The sequence below is a fragment of the Aphelocoma coerulescens genome (assembly GCF_041296385.1).
Source record: "Aphelocoma coerulescens isolate FSJ_1873_10779 chromosome Z unlocalized genomic scaffold, UR_Acoe_1.0 ChrZ, whole genome shotgun sequence".
NCBI classification, from domain to species: domain Eukaryota; kingdom Metazoa; phylum Chordata; class Aves; order Passeriformes; family Corvidae; genus Aphelocoma; species Aphelocoma coerulescens.
Genome location: NW_027184085.1, coordinates 50,205,909 through 50,230,727, shown reverse-complemented (window position 1 = coordinate 50,230,727; position 24,819 = coordinate 50,205,909). Strand labels below are relative to the sequence as shown.

The 24,819-nt window shown below is 39.4% G+C and overlaps 1 protein-coding gene across 2 annotated transcripts in view; it reads right to left on the bottom strand.

Moving 5' to 3' along the window:
* The window catches only part of MOB3B (MOB kinase activator 3B), a 92,004-nt gene that overhangs the window by 40,058 nt on the left and 27,127 nt on the right, over positions 1-24,819 (bottom strand). For both annotated transcript variants that reach the window (XM_069002125.1, XM_069002126.1), the window contains exon 2: positions 9,359-9,967. In XM_069002125.1, coding sequence (XP_068858226.1) covers positions 9,359-9,776 — 418 coding nt within the window. In that variant the 5' untranslated portion in view covers positions 9,777-9,967. The remainder of the gene's footprint in view (positions 1-9,358; positions 9,968-24,819) is intronic.

Genomic DNA, 24,819 nt, shown 5'->3' with positions numbered 1-24,819 from the left:
GGCAATGGTGCAAGACTGACTTCTGCTTTTTTCTTCTCCTCTACCTCCCAAGGAACCTTATATGTATTCAGTGTTGCATCCACTTACATTTTTCCAAAAAAAGGACACCGTTGTCCTTCCTACTTAGTTATCTGTTAAGGTTCCAGGCCTCTCACAACCTTTAATAATCAATACACTAGAAGAAATACAGCTATCATTTTCAAGATCACATCATAGTCAAGATTTCAAGTTGTTTACCCCAAAGTACTGAGTATCTAAGGAACGGAGTATTGAAAATCTTCTGCATGAGGGACTACAGTGGCCCACATACGACAAAAATAGTGAATTCAACAACCACAGAGCTATAGGGAAGACACTCAGAGTCTTTGAAATAAACTCCCTTCAGAACGACCACCACCATCCCCACCTTTATCTTTTTTGGTATGGCCTTAACACATGCAAACACTCTCATGAAGAAAAGAAATATGTAAGATGCAGTCATGTGGACAAGGATTAGTCATGTCATGTGCAGCACTACCCCAGTGAGTGTTCAGCTGGAAACACTGGCCAAACTAATACAGTGGAGAAAAATCTATTCTAGCAGGAGCCATACTAAACAGCTTTTCACTGGAGATAGTTTTTCTTCCACTAATCTCTTGCTGACTTTTTTTTCTATGAGCACATAAAGCTCCTCAAAGCAGAGAACTTCTGCAGCACTAGGCACAAAAATTTACTAATACAGTTGTCTTTTACTGGTAAACACACAAGTGGCTTAATCACACTTATAAATAATCATGTTAAAAAAAATTGATAGCTTTCTCTGTGGAATTATCAGAATGAACACTGTGCTGACAAATGATTCAGGTTATGAGTATATAATTATTGATTTTGTGTTTAAAGATAACAGAATCATGGAATTCTTTAGGTTTGAAAAGACCCGTAAGATTGAGTTGTACCGTAACTGCCAAGTCCATCATTAAGACATGTGCCTAAAGTGCCTTCTACATGACATCTACATACCTTTTAAATATCTCCAGATGACTCAACCACTTCTCTAGGCAGCCTGTTCCAATGCTTAACAACGCTTTTCATGGAGAAATTTTTCCCAATATTCAATCAAAACTCCTCCTGGCAAAACAGGAGGCTATTTCCTCTTGTCCAGTCGCTGATCACCTGGGAGGAGAGGCTGACCCCCACCTGGCTACAATCTCCTGCCAAGTGGCTGCAGACAGCAATGCCCCTCTCAGCCTCTTTTTCTCCAGACTAAACATGACCAGCTCCCTTCAGCCACTCTATACAAGACCTATACTCCAGACCCTTCACCAGCCTTGTTGCCCTTCTCTGGAGTCACTCCAACCCTTCAATGTCCTTGTAGAGAGGAGCCCAGAACTGGGCACAGGATTCAAAGTGGGCCTCACCAGTGCCAAGCATGGAGGGAAGATCACTGCCCTGGTTCTACTGGCCACAGCATTTTTGACACAAAGGCTCACATATGGCTTTTATCCACACAACATTTTTTTTAACCATGTATTTTCTACATAAATATTTGACTTTCCTCAAAAAAATACCTATGAAAGACATGAGAACCTTATTTAAAAACAACTGCTAAGTTTCCCCCCTCCTAAAGTTTCTGATTTTGCACTATTTACATACTCTACATGAATTTAGAAGGCCCAAGTTCTATTTGAAAGAGGATGGACAAACTTAAAGATAGCATTGATGTTTCTGGCTGAAGCAAAGATCTCCTGGATTTAGGCCTTCCAGAAGCTCCCTTAGAACCACACTAAGTGGCACTCCAGCCACTCAACAGTGAAGTCAAATTGAGATTATACTTTAAACAAATTAGGACTAAATTATTTTATTTTCATGCCTCTAAGACCACGCTTCATTCTGATGATTGTTGCCATATATCTGGGGCAGCTGATAACCCCCTGACATACATCTCTTCCCTTGGCCAGATTCTGCATAAAACATGCCCCAAAGTACCAGTATTGTCCTCAGAAGACTGAGCTTAAGGATGAAAACACATTTCTCAAAGTAGGGACTACCATGAATTTTCTACATCTCTGAGCTGAAACAACTTCCACATAACAAAAAAAATATGAAAAAAGTTGTCACTAAGAAAACTGATTCCTGTGAATTTTATTTTGTGGTTCAAACAATGAACCAGCAAAGTCATTAAGGTATGTAAATTCTTCTCCTACACACATTCTGCCTTGCAGCCTGTGACACAAAGTCTCTTTTATAAGGTTTCACAGAAGGTGCTATTCTCCTTGTTCATCAGGGGAAGGAATTCACACACCACTGCAGAATGCAGAGTACTCAGTTCACAAAAATCCACTTTCCAAGGCAAAGCATGTTCAAGGTTATCACATTTCCCACACTTTTTCAGTTGGTCAGAAGCTCAACCCCGGCATGCCATAGACTTGAACACTGTAGACATCAGCTGTGCTGTGAAGGTGGGGCAAAGAGAAGAGGTCACAAGTTCAGTTAGGGTAGAAATTGTGTTTCTCTGAGAATCTCGTTGCTGATTCTCTGAGAGACTGATTTAAGTAGTGTCCCACAATGTATGTAATGATAATGTGCTGGAAAGCTGAATTCCTCAAGAACAAGGGAGATGGTAGCTACTGGACAGACCACCCCAGTTCCCACATGCCAATGCCACTTCTAACAGGTGTTCTGTATTTCTTTCTTCCTCCAAAACCAGCATCAGAGTGAGTCGAGATCCTGAAACCTTTGCACAGCCAGCTAACACACCCCTCTCCTCACAAGTTTTCCCTCTACCACCATTCATTCAGCCTCTTAAGTTGATTTCTTTTTTTTCCCCCTCGAGTTTGAGAAATGAAGAATGGAGGCAGAAAGCCACTGAGACCTGCTTTTTAGTCTGTTAGCAAAAGTGCTTTTTAGCCCTTAATGACTGTCATAATACTGAAAACACATTACACAAGGCATAAGACTCCTAGTCACATTCTCCAGGTGAGACAGCATTCCTTCATACCAGCAGTGCCAAACCCTTCTCATGGAAAAGCAGAGAATATATATATATTTGCACTTACTTTCTACTGCACATATTTTCTTTCATCATCAGAACTAGACTCAAGAATGGGTTAACTCATATGTCTGAGCTGGCAGTGGACCTTTACGTACCTCAAATGGTACATCTAGCAACAGACCAAGGGGGTACACTGAGGAAGGCATGTGGAAAAGGATAACAATGAAACAGCTTGAGGACTGTCTAGACTATTCTCAAGCTTCAGTCCCTATTCTTGTATAAGTAGAATACCTAAACTAATCAAGGCATTTTAGATATCAGACACAAATGGGGAATCAAATTTCACCAAGATATAATCAGTCAGCAAGAAAGTAATGCAATGCTAAGAAGACCAGATAGCTAGCTTCTAGTAAACTGCATCACTCACCATCCAGATGGACTTAATGCAATTTTCATCAATCTTCTGTGATTATACTCTTGAAGTATGCTAGGTTTTCTGCCAGTATAGCTTACTTAGAGTCACCTGTTAGATCCTGAGCCACAGGGGCAGGAAAAAGGTGTGAGAAGGAGGAAGCTCAGATGTGTAATCTACTAGTAAAATATCTACCTGATATTTTCCAAGGACTTATATTTTAAGACACTAAACTCTCTAAGAGGATAACTGTGCTGCTGCTGTAACATATATATATGCACAGAATTCATAAAGTTTAATGACTGGAAAAAAGCTATAGCTATAGTGTGTGTCTTGCAGAATTTTCTTTAATTCATTGACACAAAGATTAATTCAAAGCTATTGGCAAGCACATCCATAGCACCACACTAAGTGGCACTCCAGCCACTCACCAGCAAAGTCAAATTGAGATTAAACAAATTAGGACTAAATTATTTTATTTTCATGCCTTTAAGACCACACTTCATTCTGATGATTTTCACCATATATCTGGGGCAGCTGATGACCCCCTGACATACATCAAGAAAGGGCAGCAACAGGGGCAAGCAGATAAGCTTTACAAAACAAAACCCTTCTATAGACCAAATTCATCAATAGTGTGACAGGCGTAAGCATCAAGCAGAAAGGATTGTTTGGAGTTTACATTAGTCTTCAGGTGGCAGCCTACAGCTATATACATCCAGCACTGGGTGACTGAATTACCAGTTAACAGCCAGCAATCCGACCCCTCCCTTTGGTCCTTGGCAAAGCTTTGTCTTAAAAAGAAGGAAACATACCAGCTATAAAGATTGTATATTTTTTATTGTGGGATGGGTGTGCATGAAACAATGGCAGTTCCTAGGATAATGCAATTGCAACACCTGCAGAAAAATGAAGAAAAAGTATATGCAGGCAATGCCAGCAAACTCGACTGTGCCCACACCATGGATACCTCCTCATACTTTGGGACAGGAATAAGACAGAGATAACTGTAAGAAAAGGTCAGTGATGTCAAACACTCTCCCCACATTTCTACAGGCTGTATTGTGAAGAAAGCTTTGCTCAGTAAAAGTAGTTGAGCAGAGTCTATTCACATCCACCAGTCTCATCTGCTCTCCTGCTGCTGCAGAAACGTGCCCCAAGCAGTAACCAGTATTACTGGATAGAAATACAGAAAAACCATACCACAATAGTATAGGAAACCACAGAGAAACTTGAATCATATCCACAAGGGCCCTCCAGAATCTTGGTCTGCTTTTGTAGGTGCATTGTGGTGACATAGTGGGCTCCTCTTTTGGAAGCAGCATTACACACATGCTTTGTGCAAAAACTGAAGCTGCTAGCTACCCAAATTTACTAATCAAACATGGAATAGCCAGTGTATTTATAAAGATACATCAATTTTTCAGCTGAAGTCCTAGGCTTTAAATATTTTTAAGTATTTTTAAAATTTTGATCAGCCATAACCAGGCCATTTGACTACATGAATAACTTTTTTAATCCTTCTATATAAAAGCTCTCAAAGCTTAACAGTGATTTTGTACTTCCTTCAAATGCCAAACTGTGGTTTCTTAAACTGCTTAATCAGGTTTTAATCAATTTAGCTCTTCTAGTTCGTTAGGCAGCCTGGCAGTGCTGAAATTAGAATTAAGAATCACAGGATAATTAAGGGTAGCAGTGATTTTGGGAAGTCAACATCCTGTCAGATCATATTGCTCAGGGCTTTATTCTGCCTGGTCTCGGAAGCCCTGAAGGATGAAGATGGCACAGTGTCTCTGGATTCTCTCTCAACTGCTTTATTTTCTTCACTGGGAAAAAATTTTCATTATGTCAAGACAGAAAAGAAATTAATTTTCTGTTAATTTCAGCAAAATTTTCTGCTGTTTGGCCATCTCCTCATTTCAATCTGTGGACCTGATGAAGAAATCACACAGTGACGTTCTTTGGCCTGTGTTATGCTGGAGGTCAGATTAGAATAAGTGACATAATCCCCTGTGGCCTTAAATTTCTGTATATCTTTTCCAGTGATTCTTACAACAGAAAAAACTCAGCATTCCATTCACTGAAAATCCAAACGAGACATAATTACTCCCAATTTAAGGCTACAATGAGTACAGGAAACTGAATTTATCATGTTTGAGAATCAGGATTTAAAGGGAGCACAGAAGAATAGAGCTGCTTTCTTTCTTAGCTCCTTTTTTGACACTGCCAAAAATCATGGTGAAAGCTGACGACTACAGTTCAACAAAAACTGTGTCTGTTCCAAGGATCTACTGCTTTCCACTCCAAATTATTTCTTCAGACTACCAAAAGCTGGGAAATATGTTCCTTGAAAAGCATTAAACAGTGAGACTGCTAGGTGCCCTAAAGAGCAACCAGTATTTACCAGAGAAAAAGAATTTACCCTAAAGATAAATAAACCACAAGCACAAAAATTAATGTTGGGGATGGATAGCTTCACTGGAGTGGCTGAGCAGGCATACAGACTCTCCTCTGTTCTATTACTGCATTTTCACTCACTGAGGACTGAGAGAGATCTGTATATGGGTATCTACAGAGCTTGTTTCCAGAGCTGTCAGCCTCTTACACGCCTTAAATCCACTTAAATGGATAAAGAAGTTGATAATAATGGAAATGATAACAAGAACATAATGATGTCTGCAATCCTCTACAGACTGTGAGGCTACCTTAAAAAATAGTCCTTAAAGTTTTGCTGTATGAAGAAGTGGTCCTGATACTCAGCACCTGCTTTTATGTTGACAGTTCTTCTGTTTCCGTGCAACCAGCCCTCTGTAAGCAGGAGAGTGGTTGAGGGAAGTGGCTCTTTACCAGAAAATGAATAAACCAGGACTGGGGAAAGCAGAGAGGAAACATCAGAGCACAGGTTGACTGGTAAGAGGCCAGAGGCCATTGTGTCAGTATAAACACTGACAAGGTTAAATATAACATTTATAACAATTTATAACTCAACTGCATTTTTTTTTAAACCACAGAGGAACACCACCACCACAAAATGAAAGATCCCACCAAACCTGGCTATCCTGAAAATTCTAGTAAATATCTGAAATTATTTTCCTTGAAACTAGCTCCTCAGTGAAAGCTGCACCTAATTACAGTTCTTGAAACCCCTTTTTAGATAGTTTGCATGCGATATGCCAAATGTAAGAGGAAAAGTTTAATAAGATTATGCTGAGAAAAGTGTGTTCAGGGTTTCTGTGAACAGCTCTTATTAATCCAACTCTGGATCTCTTTACCAAAATTATTTGCTAATAGAAAAGTCAACCCAAATACCATCTACTGGACACACTTTTTTTTTTCCAGAACAATTATCTGCAGACTAGAAAGACTCAAAGCAATAAAGTAATCTCTTAAGTTACAGCCACTCAACACTTTAAAACTGTTGTTCTATTAGTGAGGGCATACAAAAGCTTGTTTTGTTTTCTGAGTATATCATCTTTCAAGATCTGTTGCAGCTGCTTTGAAGAATGAACAATTGTCATATTCATCACCATTAATTTATATTAATGAAAACAGACATTTTAATTAGTACTATGCCTATGGTGCATCCAACCAAAGGCTACTGCAGAACAGGTAGGAACAAACAGTGCCCAACACAGCAACAAAGGTTCCCTCTCTGATCACTTGTGAAGTGCAGAACAGAATGCACATGCTCAGTGACTGCATTTCTTTCAACAGCTTTACAAGCAGTACTCAGGTTGGCAGGTAGTATCACATCCAAATATGGGACAGATGCAAAAATCAATCAGAAAGACTCTTTTGAAAGGCCACTTACTCCAGGAACAGATCAAAACTTCCCTGTGACTGTTTTGAGTGCCTAAGTAGGGACTTGCTGACATAAGAGATAGTCAGAATACCAAATTCAACACAGCACGTATCTGTTGCTGAGTTGAAAGATCTAAGGCCTGCCAAACAATTTTATCAACAGTTTCATATGAAAAGTGGTAAACAAAAAAGATAATGAGAAGTATGCAGGGGCCAGTACGGTACCTGCAACAAAGGCTGAGGAGGAGGCAAGGAAGGAATAGGAGTACATGTGCTGCTCCAGTAATGCTCTAAAGGTATCTATAGAATCTCTTTATGGGACTGTCCAATCATCTCAGTCTGTAATATGAATACGGCACAGTCCAATACAAGCTGACTTGTCCCTTTCCTTTGGGTCAATTCAGAGTGAGACAAAGATTTTCATGAACATTAAGCTTTCCTGTTTTGACTTTTATCAGAGTCCAGCCCCATTTTAGAGACCAGATGCCTTTCCCCTTCTTCAGTTTCTTCATGTTTGATTTAATTGACAACAGCAGAAGCTGCTGGAAGGAGAAAACCTGTAGACTGAGAGTATTTACTGATTTCATTCTCAGCTTACAACAGGTAAGCCATCAGGATAAAAATTCCTTCAGAAGTATCTTACTACAAATATAATAGGGGAGCATCTAGGGCTGAATACTTGTGTGTTAGACATCATTAGTTGGTTCAGTAAAACCCATTAGCACACCAGTGTGCTACCTGCTCCCCATATCTGCTGACAGACAACAGTTTCTAAATGTGCAAACCACAAGAAAGCAGAACAATATTGGAATACTCCAAGGTAGAAACTCGGTATAACAAAAGCCTGCAGACATGCCAGTGGAAGCAAAATTACCTATTTCTCTGCACCTTTAACCAGCCTTCAACTCCAAAAATAATTTATCCTGAAGAAACAAAAACCAACAAATGCTTGAGAAATCAAACCCATTTTTCATTATGCAAAGTATATGATACTGCTTCCTCTGATATCCTCCTTCTTCTTGCCATGTTTTCAAAGTCCAGATTAAAAATTTAGTTAATGCATCCTTTCTACCTATTAGAGTAGAACAGAAAAGTGACAGAAACTAAGAAACAAACCACAGGTTTGTCCAGATAAATAGCCATCAAGTCCAAGAATGAGGTATTTCAAAGGTCTGGAAACACTGATAGACACAGCCTCTTGATGCATCCTACCTATCCTATAATTAGTTGCAGGCCCTAGCTGCCTATAAACTCCAAAATATTGGGTTGAACTAATATGAACATACGGCATTCTTCTTGTTTGTTACTCATCTGGGCCAACTAATACACAACAGCTTACATCTCTTACAGCAAGCTCCCTGCTTTTCCATTCAAAAGAAGTAAATCAGGACCCATTAACTAAAACTGCTAAAAATCATGCAAGTACACTGACATTTCTAAGGTATAACATTTTTTTTGTTGTTGCATGCAGCCACAGCTAAATATTTATGCTATCTATATTACACAATACACTCTTCCGCTAAGTTGACCTTATCCAGAGAGAACTATTTCAGCAAAAATACTTCAACTGACTTGTGCCACTCTTCAGAGAGAATATTATAAAAGGAAATTTGTGAAGCTCTTAACAGCTCTCTCATCTGGGCTGTCTGTTTAAATAACAGCAATGCTTATTAGTTATATATAGTACTGAAACAATACTTTGGAGAATAATTCACTTCCCAACTTGTGAGTTTTGGATGAGAAATCAAGAGAGGGTCAAGGGCAAAGTTCACTGCATTCCTGACTCTCCACTATCTTGTACACAGATGTACACACTAGGAGAGCACTCTTACTAGTTTTGCTTTCCATCCATTCTGTATCTGTCTAAGTAGCCAGACAAAATGCAAAGCCATACAAATTTGATTGGCTTTCAAGAAGGTATTAATGCAATGCTGATCACCCTCAGTGATTAACCTGAGAGGCTCATCAGGGAAAAACATTTAAGGCTAACAAACACTACCATACCTAGCAACCACAGCTCACATTTCACACACTGCACGCTATTTCTGATCCCTCCTCCTCCTCACCTGCTGTTCAACAGCTTTAATGTCCGTAAAAATGAAGGTGGGAAGAGAACATGCTTAGTACACGAATGAAACGCACTTTATGCTTTAGGACTTCTTCCTTACACTTACCTACACTTGTAGGAAATATATCCTCATTGTTGATTTGCACCTCGATCCAGTCCATGAGAAGATTCATATATTGGGGTGCTGGCAAAGCTGTGGGCTTCTTGTACTTCAAGTCATCCTGCCACCGGTACTCATACTTAGGGCCTCCAGACATCACTGGGCAGGTCCTCTCTGTGCAGAACTCACAGATAGTTCCATAAATGAGGTTAATCCTGTTGAAGAAGTCAACAACATGAACAGCCACCCAGTCATTCTGGTCTTCTCCACTGGGCAACTGCACAGCTGCTTTCAAGTCCACGCCTGAGTTGAGAGATGCTTGCGCTCGTTTGTGAAGTTCAAACCTCTGGGTTCCAGGTTCAAACTTGCGTTTTGGGCGGAAAGTCTTATCTTTATTAAAGACTTGCTTCAGTGCTATGGACATATCTGCTAATCTTCTGCACTGCACCAGCTGGCAGGAGAGCACGTCTGAGATTTAATGCAGGTATCTGAAAACAGCTGCTCTCTATCACAGGCTTTCCAGGCCCTGCTCTTTTTCCCAGAGAAGATTGTATCAACTTCAGAGCAATTTATTAGCTCTTCCTCTTGAAAGCCTCCCTGAACGGCTTCATATCCCTAAGGATATAGAAACAATACACATCAATGGCAAGCTCAGGTCTGGTCCTGCCAGTTTGCTACTCTTTTACCAGAATTTTCTAGCAGTTATAAGATGAAAACAATATATAACAAGCTATCCTTAAAAACTGCCCAATCCCTAACTCGATGAAGATTTAAAATTTAAAAAGAAGTGCCTCATTTTTTGAAGGATTAAAGAATTAACTTCTCTGTTCTTTTTAAGTATCTACCTAAATAGAGGGTCTTAAGTTATAAAGATGGGAATTCATAAATCTTGTATGATCTTCAACTTTTAAAACCAATTTTTTCACTTTGCTACATTTTACAGTCACTGCATAACATACAAAATGTGCATAAAAGTTCAGTAGAAAAAATACGATGTGACAATTTAGAATCTTTATCAAACTGGTCCTAGAGCTACCAATGGGGCCTCTAAGCATTTGTCATAGCTTCTGTGCTTTTCTCTGTGGGAAAAATATTTCAGAAAGCAAAACTTACCCATATTTGTTCTCTGTTTTAAATTATTGAGGTGTTTGCTTTTGCAAACCATATAGAACCTAGTAAGAGGGACAACTACACTATGGCACGGAAATAATTTCTGCTTCCCACAAAACTGCATGGAGATTGTTACTTTTACTGACCCACCTTCAGAAATTCAGTAGTGGACTTAGTTTTCTATTGGATTGTGTAGAACTATAAGCAATTGTGATGCTGCCACATTTTTACAGCTCTATTCATCTTCTTTATAGGGTAATACTTGGCATTGTTTTTACAAAACAAGGAGTACAGACTTTGTGTTGTTCCATCTAACCTGTTCTGGCAATGGAATGATTTCAACAGCGAGCTTGACTGAAAAAATGTATTACTTCATTACAGATTTGTTTGCTCTCACAGATATACATGAAAAAGAGTATATCATCACTAAATGTATGCAATTAGGAGTGACAGGATAGATAGGTGCTGTTTCAATTAGATGTCTGTTTTACTACTGAAGATTTTATGAATAAAGCTAGAGAATAAGCATTTCCTTCTATGCAATATTTAAATTAAATAACACAATATGTGTTAAACTTGCAGAGCAAGACAAAAACCCTCCCCTATCAGTGGCCAATTCTTATGGAATTATCTGTGTTCCACTGTTTCCCTTAACAGAAATCATGTGCATGAAAATTTTACTAGGTGGTGTGTCCCTAGCACTAAATTCTTCTGAAGACAGTTGCTGAAGGGCAAAAAGGAAGAGAAGAAGGTGTTACTTTTTTCTTAATAACAGCAAGAAAGCAACACCTACCTTAGCAAAGAGAAATTTGGTGTGCTAGATCCTGTGTCCACACAGCAGGATGTAAATGCCATAAAAAATCCTCTTCCAAATATGTGAAAGATAAGCATGCAAGCTAATTTTCTGGCAAGCAGCAGTTGGATAGAATCAGCATAGAAGAACTTGTTTTAACTTTTCCTGATGGCATGATGGAGGGATACTCCAATCATGACCTTATAAACAGTCATTTTTTCCATATCTGCAAAATCCAAGAAGTTTTGGAATGAACTCCAGAGAGATTATTGTCATATCTGACATGCCCCCTGGGTAATATTCAAAGACTGAGATCCTGAATATTCCAATCAAGTGATTCTGAAACCTGACAAAGGTCAGAGAAAGAAGACTTTAAACAAAAGTAGCCTTGGAACAGTTAAGTGTCACTGGCAGGAAATGAAGGTACTTTTAAAAAGTCAACTTTGCCCTGCAATTTGTTGTTTGTTACTAATACCCATAACTTCCAGTTCTCAAATACTCTGTGGCAGCCAGCTGTTTATTTAAAAGCCCTTCAAAAAATAGGCGAGAACTGCCGCATCGACTGACACAATTGGAGATGGCATAGAGCCAATGTTCCAGTTTGTAATAATAAGCAGGTTAAGTCCAGAACTTTACAGCTCAGGTAACTACTTTATTCCCCACTTTAATTCACCTGGTACTCTTATGTGGTTACTTTGACTCCCTTCATCACCTGCAAATATTCACCAGAACATGTAAGGAGTTTTATTTAAAATAACAAGCTGAGCACCAAATAAAACTCATCTTCAAAAGAGACATTTTGAAGCACAGTAGTCACTGCAATTAAAGCTCCTTCAAGGAAAAAAACACAACACACTGTCTTTTATAAGTTATTTTCTACTAAATATGCAAACATAATAATATTATTAAATACTGTTTCCCACTCCCTTCCATACATTCAGGAAGTCTGCATAAAATCAATTAATGCAGAGAAAATTCAACCGAAACAGCAAACAATTCAGCAAACAACTCCTTATCTCAAGTCTTATGTTGATGTTGAAGGTCTCTGTGGAAGCACACACACATCCTGGTCAAATTCACCTCAAAGACTCATCCAAAAGATTACTGTGCAGCCAGATGAAACTGTTCTTTAACTCACCAGGGCAGAATCAGAACAAGCAAGAATTTCCTACCATTTCCTGTCTGGAGAATCTCCTGTTTGGTATCTTGCAATAAAAGCCAAGGCTCTTCCTCTTTCATCTCTCCCTAACTTTACACAATACAAAAATACATAGCTGGCTTGTATCTCATTGCTTAACTTGTCTTAAGAGATACAGCTCTACTAAGAGCTTATTTTTTTCCTCTTTCTCTGTCTGAAAATGTGACTGAAGGCTGTGCAATGCCAGGGGATTAACAGACTTGCTTTCTTATGTATTTTCACATTCAAGAATGTAAAATAGAAAATTGTAAGGCCCAAACTTCACAAAAATACTGCAGTGAATCAACCTTATTAAATACTTTTTTGCATCCTGGTTCTTGATGATATTTGCTATCTAATTAACCATTGTCTTTACTCAAAATCTAACAGAAATGAACATAGAAATAAGAATTTAGGCTTTTCTGAACTTTTACAAGCAACATCACCATTACTTCTTTGGAATAAAGAAGCTTTCCCTTTACTCGCAGGAGACAAAAGAACAGGCTCACCTTATTTTCAGTAGAGATCAAACACAGACATTTTAGGTTCGGATCCTGCAGAGGCTGACACTAATGGGAAAGCTCTAACCAAAGTCGTTGAGCTCTAAGAGCATCTTTTCTGCTCAGGCAATAAAGTGGCAGAAGTTAATGGTAGGATGGCCACTCCTTTACTTGGGACTGAATCACTAAACTGTTGCAGGAACTCAATTGCCTTTAGACTTCCAAAACTTCCTGTACTGTGTTTAAATCAACAATCAGGACAAGAGGTTTGTCATTTCATCCTAAATCACATACTGTCTATTAAAACTTTGTATGGGGGAACTTACAAATCAAAGCTATTCCTTCAAAATTGCATAACATTAGCAAAATGAAAACTCATCAGATAGCTTCAAAAACTACTGATGAACAAAATCACACCATTTTTAAAACACTGAGAATGTAACTTGCCTTGCCAGTCACCACATTCACTTCTATGACAGTTTTCACCTCGTAAGAATGAAAAATGCTTCCAGTTTCATTATCTCAACTAGACTTGGGAGAACTGCTTCAGAGCTGAAACACTGTAAACAATGTTGTGGTATAGGTCAGACTGAATCACAGCTCCTTGAAACCTGTGGTAGGGTAGCATCCATCCTCATTCCACATAAAACTAAATCTGTCTCTTGAAAAGAGATATTTTGCAGTTCATTGTTATAGTAATCCAGCAGAACTGCTTCTGGCTTATAAGTGTGTCAAAAGTGATAGAAACTGGCTTCTAATCTTTTATGACAGGTTCTAACTATACAATGAGGCATAAAGAATAACATTATCACTCACAGTATTTGTCTTAATGGTATACTGGGACAATGTCCTGCATGTCCCTCTGAACTAAATGACTGTCCTGGCATGGTCAGCTCAGCGAGGAAACTCCTCCCAATGATTCAGTTTATCTTCTTTTTTTTTCAGAGCAATGTATTTCTGTGACAGTCACCAACATCTTTTCCTGATTCCACAGCATATAAAATGCAGCTGGGTGAATTCCCTTGCTGGCAGAGACATGCCTTAGAATGGTAACCACAGATTTGGAGATGATCTCAGGACAACCAGACCTCATAAGCTTCATCCATGGCATCAGCACCACAGTGACCAATGCTGTCCCTCAGCTCATGCACAGACAGACAGCAACTTGGCCCAAAATCAGGTATGCCATCATCTGGAAATAATAAACCAGTCCTACCCATGCAGATACCACTAAAAAACCACTCACAGCAAACTACACATTGTGACCAGCATCATAGCAGAGTCACTAATGAATTAAAAGCATACTATATCATTTCCCTGTGTATTTTCTATTAAATCACAGGTGACAAGAATGTTAAATGACACACTGTTTATAGACACATACCTTTCATCATGATATTCTTGGGAGAGTTACACAAGCTTTAGAGGTCTGCTGGGAACGTAGCTGATATAATCCTGCTTCATTAATGCAGACAGTGAGGAAACATCCAGCAAAAAACCACACAGTGAGATGTCTATCCAGTGATACATAATATGAAAACCAACTCTGCATCAGCTGACTTCTACATTTTTTACATTTTTCTTTCCAAAATCTGAGCCTCCGTTACTCATTCCTTCAGGGATGATACTGGCTGAGTGGAAATTTTCTTTCCTCTGAAGATGCTGGGATTACCTTATGCTAGTAACCACAATAACAACACTACAGACTCAAGATACTCAGGTGGAAAGTGTGGATTAGAAAGAAGCCTTCTCACAGTCAGAAACATTTCTGACATATAACAATATCCATTCATTTGACATGCAATAACTAGCCTTTGCTTTGTCTGGGCATGAGGAAAAAAAAAAGGAGCAAGTGATTTTGTAAGACTAACAAAAACCTCCAAGTGTAAACAATCACAGAAATCAGCATAGTGTTTTCATAATCAAAGTGTTAAGGATCAATGGAGTAAATATAAGTAACCTTTGATACTTTTCTAAGGTAAAAGACTGGAAAAGGAAAGCAAGATACAATGGATTGCTGTCTATAAAAACTGTGTACTTTAAAAATGAATGCATCTATGTAACAAGAGATAAACAGTTACTAAATTGGATCAGCCTGAAATAAATGATGATTTATGGATTTATGATTCTGCAAAAATACTGCGGTTTCCATAAGGATAAAACTGAAAAACAGTAATTGGCTAAAGAACATCGTCACTCTGTCATGACTGAGTAGGAATTGCTTGGCCTTACATCAGGGCATAATACATGATGTTTGTAGTCCTTTTTAGACTAATGCCCTTAAACATAGCATCATATTTTCCATGAGCATGTTAGGTGATGTTAGGAAGAACTATTGCATTTATGTATCCCAATACTTTATTGACAAATATTTAATTTCAGTTCTTTCAACAAAGCTCCCTTCTACATAGATGGAGAAGCCCCTCTTTCCTTTTAGGAAAACTGGTTGTACAAAACAATTAGAAGTTGACTTAAACAGCAGTCATTTGTATGATGAAGTGCATCAGCTGTTCAACAGCAGCAGAATCAGGTATGAGTGCTCGAATCTTAGATGATAAGTGGTATTTAATAATGCAAATGAAGCATGTTTTTTCTTGATGGGGATAAATGTTTATGTTGTAACAGAGGACTGGCCTCTCAACTAGTATCATTCTAGTGCCTTTTACAAGTCTTAAATCCAATTACACCTCGTGAAGTGCTGTAAAAGAACACTGATCACCATGAAGGTACTGAAAATACTCTGACACTTCTTCACTACAAGTTCATATGGGTTACAGCATCCATGGCATTCTAGTTAGGAATGTGGACTTCCGGTAGCATACAATTCAAGGTGAAATGAAATAAGTATCTCTCAGAACTACAATAAAGAAACTACAAAAAACCATGATTTAGATTACACTGAAATTCAGCTTATGTTCCCCTGTTATCCAGAAATATGAGGTCTTGACCCATTACAGACTGATAGTCATGCAGGGGTGTGTATGGCTACATCATTTCTCAGAAGACTCGGTCCTGCTTCTTCTTCTCTCCTTTCATGATCCTACCTTCTTCATATCTCCCCTATGATACCTGGCCCAGGCATTTACACATCCTCTTGCAGGGAGCTGTATGATACTCACACAAAAAACTGCAATAATTAAAAAAAACATGGATTTTTGATCCCAATCAACTTCTTTGCTCCCTTTTGGCCACACAGAGCAGGGTAAAGGACAACATAAGGAAAGGTGTGTGGAAGGCAGAGGATGAGACAGACTAAAACCCCATGGGAGTAGTTATTTAACCATGGCCACTTAAGTGAATCAGTGTTTGCCATGACAATTTCAGACCTCCCAAACTTTAAAGCAGATTGGGAACTCCCTTTAGCTCAGGCAGCTACTGAGGCTGAAGTCTGACAGTGACAGATCACAGTGAAGCATGCAGTTCTGACAGTCCCTTTGAATGTTTTTTTTATTACACACTCAGGTTTTTCCAGTTCTCTCTTGGGTTTACAGGCTCTTACTGGTCTGAGCTGTTGGTAACACATGTGCAAGCACAGTGAATCCTGTGCCACTAATCCTGAATCACAAAGCCATATTCTTTAGGTATACAAACAGCCTCTGCTTTCAGTTATCAAGCCCCTATTACCTGCTACGTCCTTCCACCACCAATAAAGTGAAATCTTCACAGCTGCATGTGGCTTGTTTCACTGGCTGCTGTTACAATCACTGCTCTTGTGTATAGCTGACCATACTGGTAGACTGGGTAGGTCAGCTTACTAATGGTGGTATGAAGACCAATAGAACCAGCTCACTAACCCCACTTCTGCCAAAATCTCTCGGTCTCTGTGGACAGAAACCTCACCACAACAGTGGATGGTGGTTAAGCTTTTGTAGTGCCCATATTGCAGCATTTGCAGCAACAGACAACAGTTACCCTTCATTCCTTTAAAAACAATATACAGAGATCAGGTGAAAGGAGTAGGAGTATTTTAATAGCCTTGAAGGAGAAAAGGACACAAATTAAATTACATTTTGATTCTCTTTGATAATATACATGTTTCCCCCAGCTTGTTTAATTTCTGATTCCAAGCCATTCCTGAAGATGAAATGTTGACTAAGCTACATTCAGTGGGAGCTGTGATAATGAATTCAGAAAACAGAGCTAAAATTTTACTGTTACACTCTGAAAACTCTCCTTTACAAAACTGTAAGATGTCCTTATCAAACTGTGGTTGAACTTCAAAAATCTCTTTGTTCTGTTCAGCTTAAATCCTAAATCTACATTTTGGCTTTTAAAAGCACTGGCACAATTGAGTAGACTCTGAGAGAGCTAAAATATTTCCTGCCCTCTCCAACACTATCAGATCACCCACGCAATTCCCATATGAAAGCCTAAAACCAGGTCCACTCAATTCTGTTGAAAAAATGCTAGTCAGTTCATATGAGTGACAGGGAACAGAAAAATGTGCACACACAAAAACGTAGTCTGAGACCTCATGTAGGGCCTTTCTGTACAAGGCAATAAAATGGTCTATCTGCTAGAAGCCAGTAGTTTATGCCCTAGAACCTCAGGTGCCCTGCTCTGCATGCACTGGCCAAATTTAGTTTTACATTTGGTCTAAATTGTAGCTTTAGGAAACCATGTATGTGTACTGCTTTAAAAAAAAAGTCTAAATCATATGTTCCATCTCAGTGACATTTCAAATAAAACCACTCATTTTCTTGTCCAAGGAAAGCATGCAAAAAACCAGGGATACAATGGCAGAGTCAGGTTACAAACACTATGCTGGCAGAGACAAATAGCTAACGCTCCATGGTGAAAACAGGACTTGCTGCAAACAAACACACTGAAAACAAGACGTAAAAAGTTCAGCTGACACCCATTCAGACCCATGAGCCTTAGTCTGGCTTCTCCTACCAAAGCTCAGGTTAATGTGGCAGGATGGACAGCAGAGACACACTGTTGGTGACACAGTGCCCTCAGCAACTGTCCTAAGAAGTTCATGGTATCAGAGGTATTTTCCAAAGCAAAGATCTGCAAGGAGGCTATGACATCCTTAGTTAGTGCACTGCACCCTTTCTAACAAAAGCTGATAAATCTGAACATGAACATGATGACCTTCAGTTACAAAAAAATTACCCTCAACTCCATGTTGCTAAGAAACAAAACTCACCTAAAATCATGTGGCAGTCAGTGCACCCCTCAAATTAACTGCAAATAACTCAAAAGTGATAATTTAATTGTTAATATCTTCCAATTATTTATACCATAAATCTGAAATCTTGTCTTGAAATGGACCTCCAGCAGCTGTAGGACCCAATCCATTAACTTTAAAATACAGCTCTGTATGATGTCTTAGGTTTTTACTTTCATATTTTTCAAATCCTGTACTGCCTAGTGTGTAACTCTGAAGTTTCTTGTAGCCTGTTAACGTCTGCTCTCTTGTGCTAGGTAGACACAACAAAGCCTCTCCAAGCCTGCTGTCCAAGGACACTCAGACCGTCCTAGGCCCAAAAAGTATAAACCAAAAGCCTCAAAAGGGGGGCAAGCTTGGGGAAATTTCATCATTAACTGAAGCTTTAATTGGAGAATTAACCCTGGTATGCAAATAAACCAAACCTATAAAAGTGTGAAGAACTCATGACCCGCTGTCCATCTTCAGGTCCATCTTGGCAGTAGCGTCTGGACTCCCCAGGGTGTACCTTTGAAGGCCCTCCAAATAAATACCTACCTTTATTCCCTTATTCTTGTCTAGTCTCTGTTTTTTAGGGGGCCACTTCAGGCATTATGCATGGTTATCAGAAAAGCTACATGTATGAAATAACAGCAGAAGTCTACTTCTCATGATTTGGATGAGAGCACTCAATACAGCAATATGAACAGTGGCAGCAACTACAGTTATCACAGAATCACCTGAGCTGGAAGGGACCCATCATGATCATCAAGCCCAGCTCCTGGCTCTGCACAGGACATCCCCAAGAGTCACAGCATGACCCTGAGAGTATTGTGCAAACACTTCTTGACCTCTGTCAGGCTTGGTGCTGTGATCACTTCCCTGGGGAGCCTGTCCCAGTACCCAGCCACTCTCTGGGTGAAGAACCTTTTCCTGACATCCAACCTAAATCTTCCCTGATACAACTTCAGGCCATTCCATTGGGTGCTGTCACTGGTCACTACAGAGAAAAGATCAGTGCCTGCTCCTCTATTTCCCCACGCAAGGAAGTTGTAACTGCAGTGAGGTCTTCCCTCAGTGTCCTCTTCTCCAGGCTGAACTGACCAAGTGACCTCAGCCACTTCTCACAAGGCTTCCCCTCAAGGCCCTTCACCATCCTTGTGCCCTCCTTTGGACACTCTCTAACAGCTCCATGGCTTTTCTGTGTTGTGGCACCCAGACCTGCCCCCAGCACTCGAGGTGAGGCCACCCCAGTGCAGAGAAGAGCAGGACAATCCCCTCTCTCACCCTGTTGGCAATGCTCTGCCTGATGCACCCCAGGAAGGACATTTCCAAACTTATACCAAGGATACAAAGGCAAGGTATTTGTACAGATGTCTTTTGAAGAATGCAGAAGATTTCACAGATTGATGATTTCACAATTTTATATATCAAGGGCATGGTGTAATCATAGCCTGCAACTTGCAAATGATAAAATGCTTCAGCAGCATGCAGTCACATGGCGTAGCCTCTGCAAGTGGTGGTGGGGTCACAAGTGCCTAGTTGCGGGATCTGTGATTTCAAAATTCAAAGAAATAAATCATCCGTAGAGTTGATTTCTACATCGGTCTTAACTTGCAGGACTAAACTGATGTGATGACTGAGGAGATTTGTCTCTGGAGAGTAATTTTGATCCCCACCATGTAACTTTAGCATGTTCAAACTTACCATTTGGCCAAAAAGACCTACTACCATGCACAGAGGAAAAAAAAGAGAATCTGCTAGATAGAAACAGAATACCTGGGGTGGGGCAACCACCCACACTCCAGAGCTCTAAATCAGCAGTCTTGAAGGACTCTTGTTTTCCTTGACATCTGTGATAACCGAAACATGAAAGCAAGTAAAGGAAGTCAGAGACATTATATATCAAACAATATTAGAAAGAACACTTAAGCATTATAACTACCTCCTCTGAGGAATGCCAGCCTCCTCTCCAGTTGACAATACAACTAACTGTTGCTGTAACAAGGATTTTTCACATGGGGAGAGTTTAGAATAGCAAAAATGTGCTGCCCTTTAATAAAATTTAGCAGATAGTAACTAGCCAGGACTGTATTGACTGCATAGCTCCGCACAGAACATTAAGTACCATCACTGGAGAAGCAGTCACCTAGCAGTATGCTCCAGGGAACAGCTGTGGAACTGCCTTGCTCCCCCTGTACACTGAAAAGTAACTTCCCAGTTTATGACTCTGCTTTACCTTTCTAGAGAACTAAACTACGTTGAAAGCCTTTTCTGCATACTGCTTAACCCATGGTGTGCTTCCGAGAGAATTTAACAAAGCAAACAAAACTACTCACAAACTGATCTGGAAGAAGGGTTGGGGTAGTTTTTAACATAAATTTATCCCTGTGGTAAAGCGCTTTATAGGCAGAAGTACAGTATTTGATTACTCTTTACAGTTTGTGGTCAGAGCAACTCTCACACAGCACTAGCTCTCCTTCTAACCATGCACACAAAAAATTTACTGTAACAGAGCTGTAGGACCAAGCTCTTAAAAGCTACAAATAGAGGGAAACTACCTTCACTGCAAGTTGAGGATCTTGCTTTTCAAACCAAGCTGCCCACAGCTGTGGCTAATAAATACCCAATACTACAAAAAAAGGAGCAAAACTCATTTTCCATACAGCATACGAACATAACCAGCAAGAAGGGTTGAGTTCTTTCCCCTACGACCATAGCAAGCAGTTTACTCTGAAGCAAAATAAATGAGTGCTCCTTGTCACCTGTGGCCACAGCTGCCAGCACACAGGAAAAGCACAGCTGACAGACTCTGGGGGGTGCCATGTGCACTGCACTAGAGTGGTTCCCCACAGCCTGGCACTGCTCAGTTTAGCTCTAAACAAAAACCAATTGCTGATTTTTATCAAAAATTGACTGCAAAGGTGGCACAGTTTGAATGCAGGAGTTGTCAGGTTGCTAAGCTTCCTCCTACAGAACTCATTTATGCAGCATGTATCCCATACTATGTCCCCAACAATTTCTGACCAAGAAAAAGGATAAGCCTGGTCATTTCTTGTTTCTACTTGTATATTTGTGTGTAGCACATCCTGTGACTCAACAGGAAGGTCTTTGACTCAGATCCCAATCAGAGCACACTGTTATAAATTTTTATTTGCTGCTCTAATTAAAAGGTCATTAGGGGGGTTCTGTGGTGATGTTTCTTCAGGAACACTTGAAACTTTACGGACACTTTCCACCATAGGTCATCCCATGGCTTCAGAGAAGAATTTTAGTGGGAACTGTCAAAAGCATCAAAATCTTGGCACTTTCTAAGACAGTGTAGATGCTGGGAAAATATACTGCACAACAGGCTGTCTTATCAAAGGCACATCCAAACCAAAAGGTGGTTACTGTGATTACAGCAGTGGAGGAATTCACAACATCTTCAGTGTATCACTAAACCACGCATATAACCAATGCACCAGTAAGATTCCTATTCCCTCAAAGTAAGATTTCATAAGACTGGCACACTCACATGACTGTTAAAGACATCAGGAGCAGAGGTTGGCTCAAAGTAATTATAGCAAAAAAACCCCAAAACCCCAAACCAACACCACTAAAACCAACAAAAAGCACCAAAACCAAACCGACAAACAAAGCCATCCACCCATGACATTGTCTCCCCACATCCTCTCCACCCAAAAAAAACCCAAACAAAAAAACCCAACCCAGAAAAAGCCCAAAAACCAGAAGATCACTGAAGAGAGAAAACATGTGAGATCATCAGGAAAAGCCACCAAAATTGTGGAGAAGTCATTGGGATAAACAGCCCTGTACTATCTGCACTACCTGCACTCCATCTGAGTCTTCTATCTAATTCTAACAGGTCAGCCCCAATTTGAGAATCTGAATATATGGCACTTTATTATGAGTTAATATTCCATTGGTGAAACATTGACTTAAAAGAAAAGCCAGGAAGGCTTCAAATACAACCTTTGCAGATAATTTGGAGAACCTTACACAAATAATAATTCATACATTCAATTCAATTGTATTTAACTGTAGAAAAACAACAACAAAGAATATCCTCCCAAAACATCACTTACTGCTTGATTAGTGCCTGAGGTTTCTATCCTACTGAAATCCTCTCCTCACTTCTGTGCATTATTCCAAATGGGTAGCACTTGGATTGGCAACAGGTTTTTCACCCATTCATCCAGACTATGACCTAGATACCATGCCCTCTCACATCGTAACAGAAACAACAGTATTTGTTGTATTTTTGAATGTCCCCATGCCCAGGTTCTTTTATCTCCTTTCCTCTCCCGCTTCCTGGCAGAAACACACATTCTTCAACACATAAAAATAATGGTGCTAGATCTTTTTTTCACTATATATTTAGCACGTCTGTTACATACCTGTATTATATTTATTCAAACATTTTATTTTATCCATTAGAATTTGGTGCAATCTTTAACAACATTGAGGATACTGATTAAATACACACAGATTTTAGCACTTTTAATTTATTCCTGAATTGGGACAAACCCAAAACAACCTTAGACCTACTTCCCTCTAGGATGCTTTCATCATTCTAATTGCTACTTAGCAAATGGTTAGGAAATTGCATTGCTACCTTGCTATTCTTTATCCCATTTCAATTACATCTTTTGCCACTCATGCATTCCATATGTTTATGGTTTTGATCCAGTCCCAAATTATTTGAGTATACCCAGCTGTATCACACACAATATCTGCTATTAGAGAGGCGGATGCCGTCAGAATTTTTGAGGCAGCAATCACCACAGATCCCAAGAGTACTCCCAAATAATAATACATCTGTGCTCTGAGAAGAATGCCACCCAGGTGACTGAGAAGACTGAATCCCCATTCTAGCATAGCAGGGAACAATGTCCAAATTTTCTTTAGAAAAATTAGTGAGAATCCAGAATAACAAGCCACAAAACCAAGTTTCTGAGCAACCAGTTTTTTGAATCACTGTCACTGTCTTGAAGACCATCACTCTGATGTCAGCAAGACTGGAAACTTAAACTATGTGTATTTCTTTAGGAGCCACCAATAACATCTGAGTACCAAGCTGCAAAACACGGGATTACATGATTACATGCCAATTGGATGGTAATGAATAAACACACTGCTCTACACACAGAAAACACACATCTCACTGATGCTGTAAAATCAGGACAAATTTTGAAATGTTTTCCTCTATTGTTCTTTGTGAAGAATTTCTATACCTTCTATTCTTGTCTTCATTTCAAAACATGCTCTTCAACGCCTTACACTTTTTTGGTTTTCTTCTCTTCTTCACTCATCCAGGAACTGCATCAGGCTTTGGTTTAAGTGTCAGCCAAATGGCAATTCAGAAGGATGACAGGCAGACACTAAAGCAAAGGCTGCTGGCCACACCCCATTTTGTCTCTACTGAGTTTCTAACCCTAGGTTCAACTATGGATAACAATCAGGCAATATACAGAGATAGTGTAAAACACCTACATTTGCTGCCCTTAACATAATTATGTTCAAACAGGTTCAATTATTAAATTATTGCATGTGTGTGGGAGTACATGCAATTAGAGGATTATTCTTCTTGTGGACTTCCTGTTTTAACAACAGGACAATGTACTACAAGTTAGATAGCGTGTAAGACCAGAACCTACCAGGCAATTTTTTACCTGCCTGCTCTAAAATAGAAGGACATTAGCTCCATTTAGGTCAGAGCCATACTGATGTGGCACACCTGGGAATTCAAGATAAAAACCACTACTCATTCTGTTACTCGTTCTTTAATACATCCGCTTAAACTGGCATGAAAAGTGTGGTGTAAGTGATATATTAACTTAGAGAACATGGTAACTATAAAGGAACATGATAAAATACAGGAGAAACTTCAAATACTGAATATACCTGTTATAATTGCAACGGAAAATCTACTACTGCCAGAAGAACAGGATCATTCTTCTGTTTCTTCAAGCTCCAACTTCTTTATTATAAAACAAATATGGACACTGGCACTGTATTTTCCACTACTTACTGAAACAAACAAAACTTGTTCTAAATATGGAAAAATAAAGACCTAATTTGCAATGCAACCATATATTCAGATTCAAATATATTTCAATCACTGTATTGAACAGAAGCAGACAAGGCTTGCAGCAGTAAAATGGTCATGTCTATATTTCAACATAAATAATTTTCAGAAGTGCATCCAGACCTGCCTAACAGGTTAACCGAGATTTGCTTTATTATAAACACAGTGATAAATCTTGTGAATACAATAAAAATGTAAAGTAAGGGTGGTTCTGAAAACATGTAGGCCCAATGCAAACCAAATCATTCCAATGTAATTTAGTGAAGCAGATTCTGTCTACAGTCACACAGATGTAGCATGTAGCTGCCCCACAGAGATATGGCAGGTGCCCTTCAATTCTGTCAATTTCATTCAAAGCTTGTACATTTGGTGTAATCTCCAGTTTTTCAGAAGAGGCACCTGTGTAGGTAGAATATAAACCTTAACACAGGTACCCATCCAACACCCCTAAAGCCAAGTGACACAATACCCTGCAAAACTCCACAGAACAGATGTCATCTATAGTAGGTTGGAGACATAAAACGTATCTGTTGACAGCAGTCTTTGGATAAACTGACTCATATTTCATCTCTGTGGCAGAGATACTGTACCTAGACTGTGAAACTGCATACTCCATGCCTGAATTGTGCCTTGCACAAAAGAGA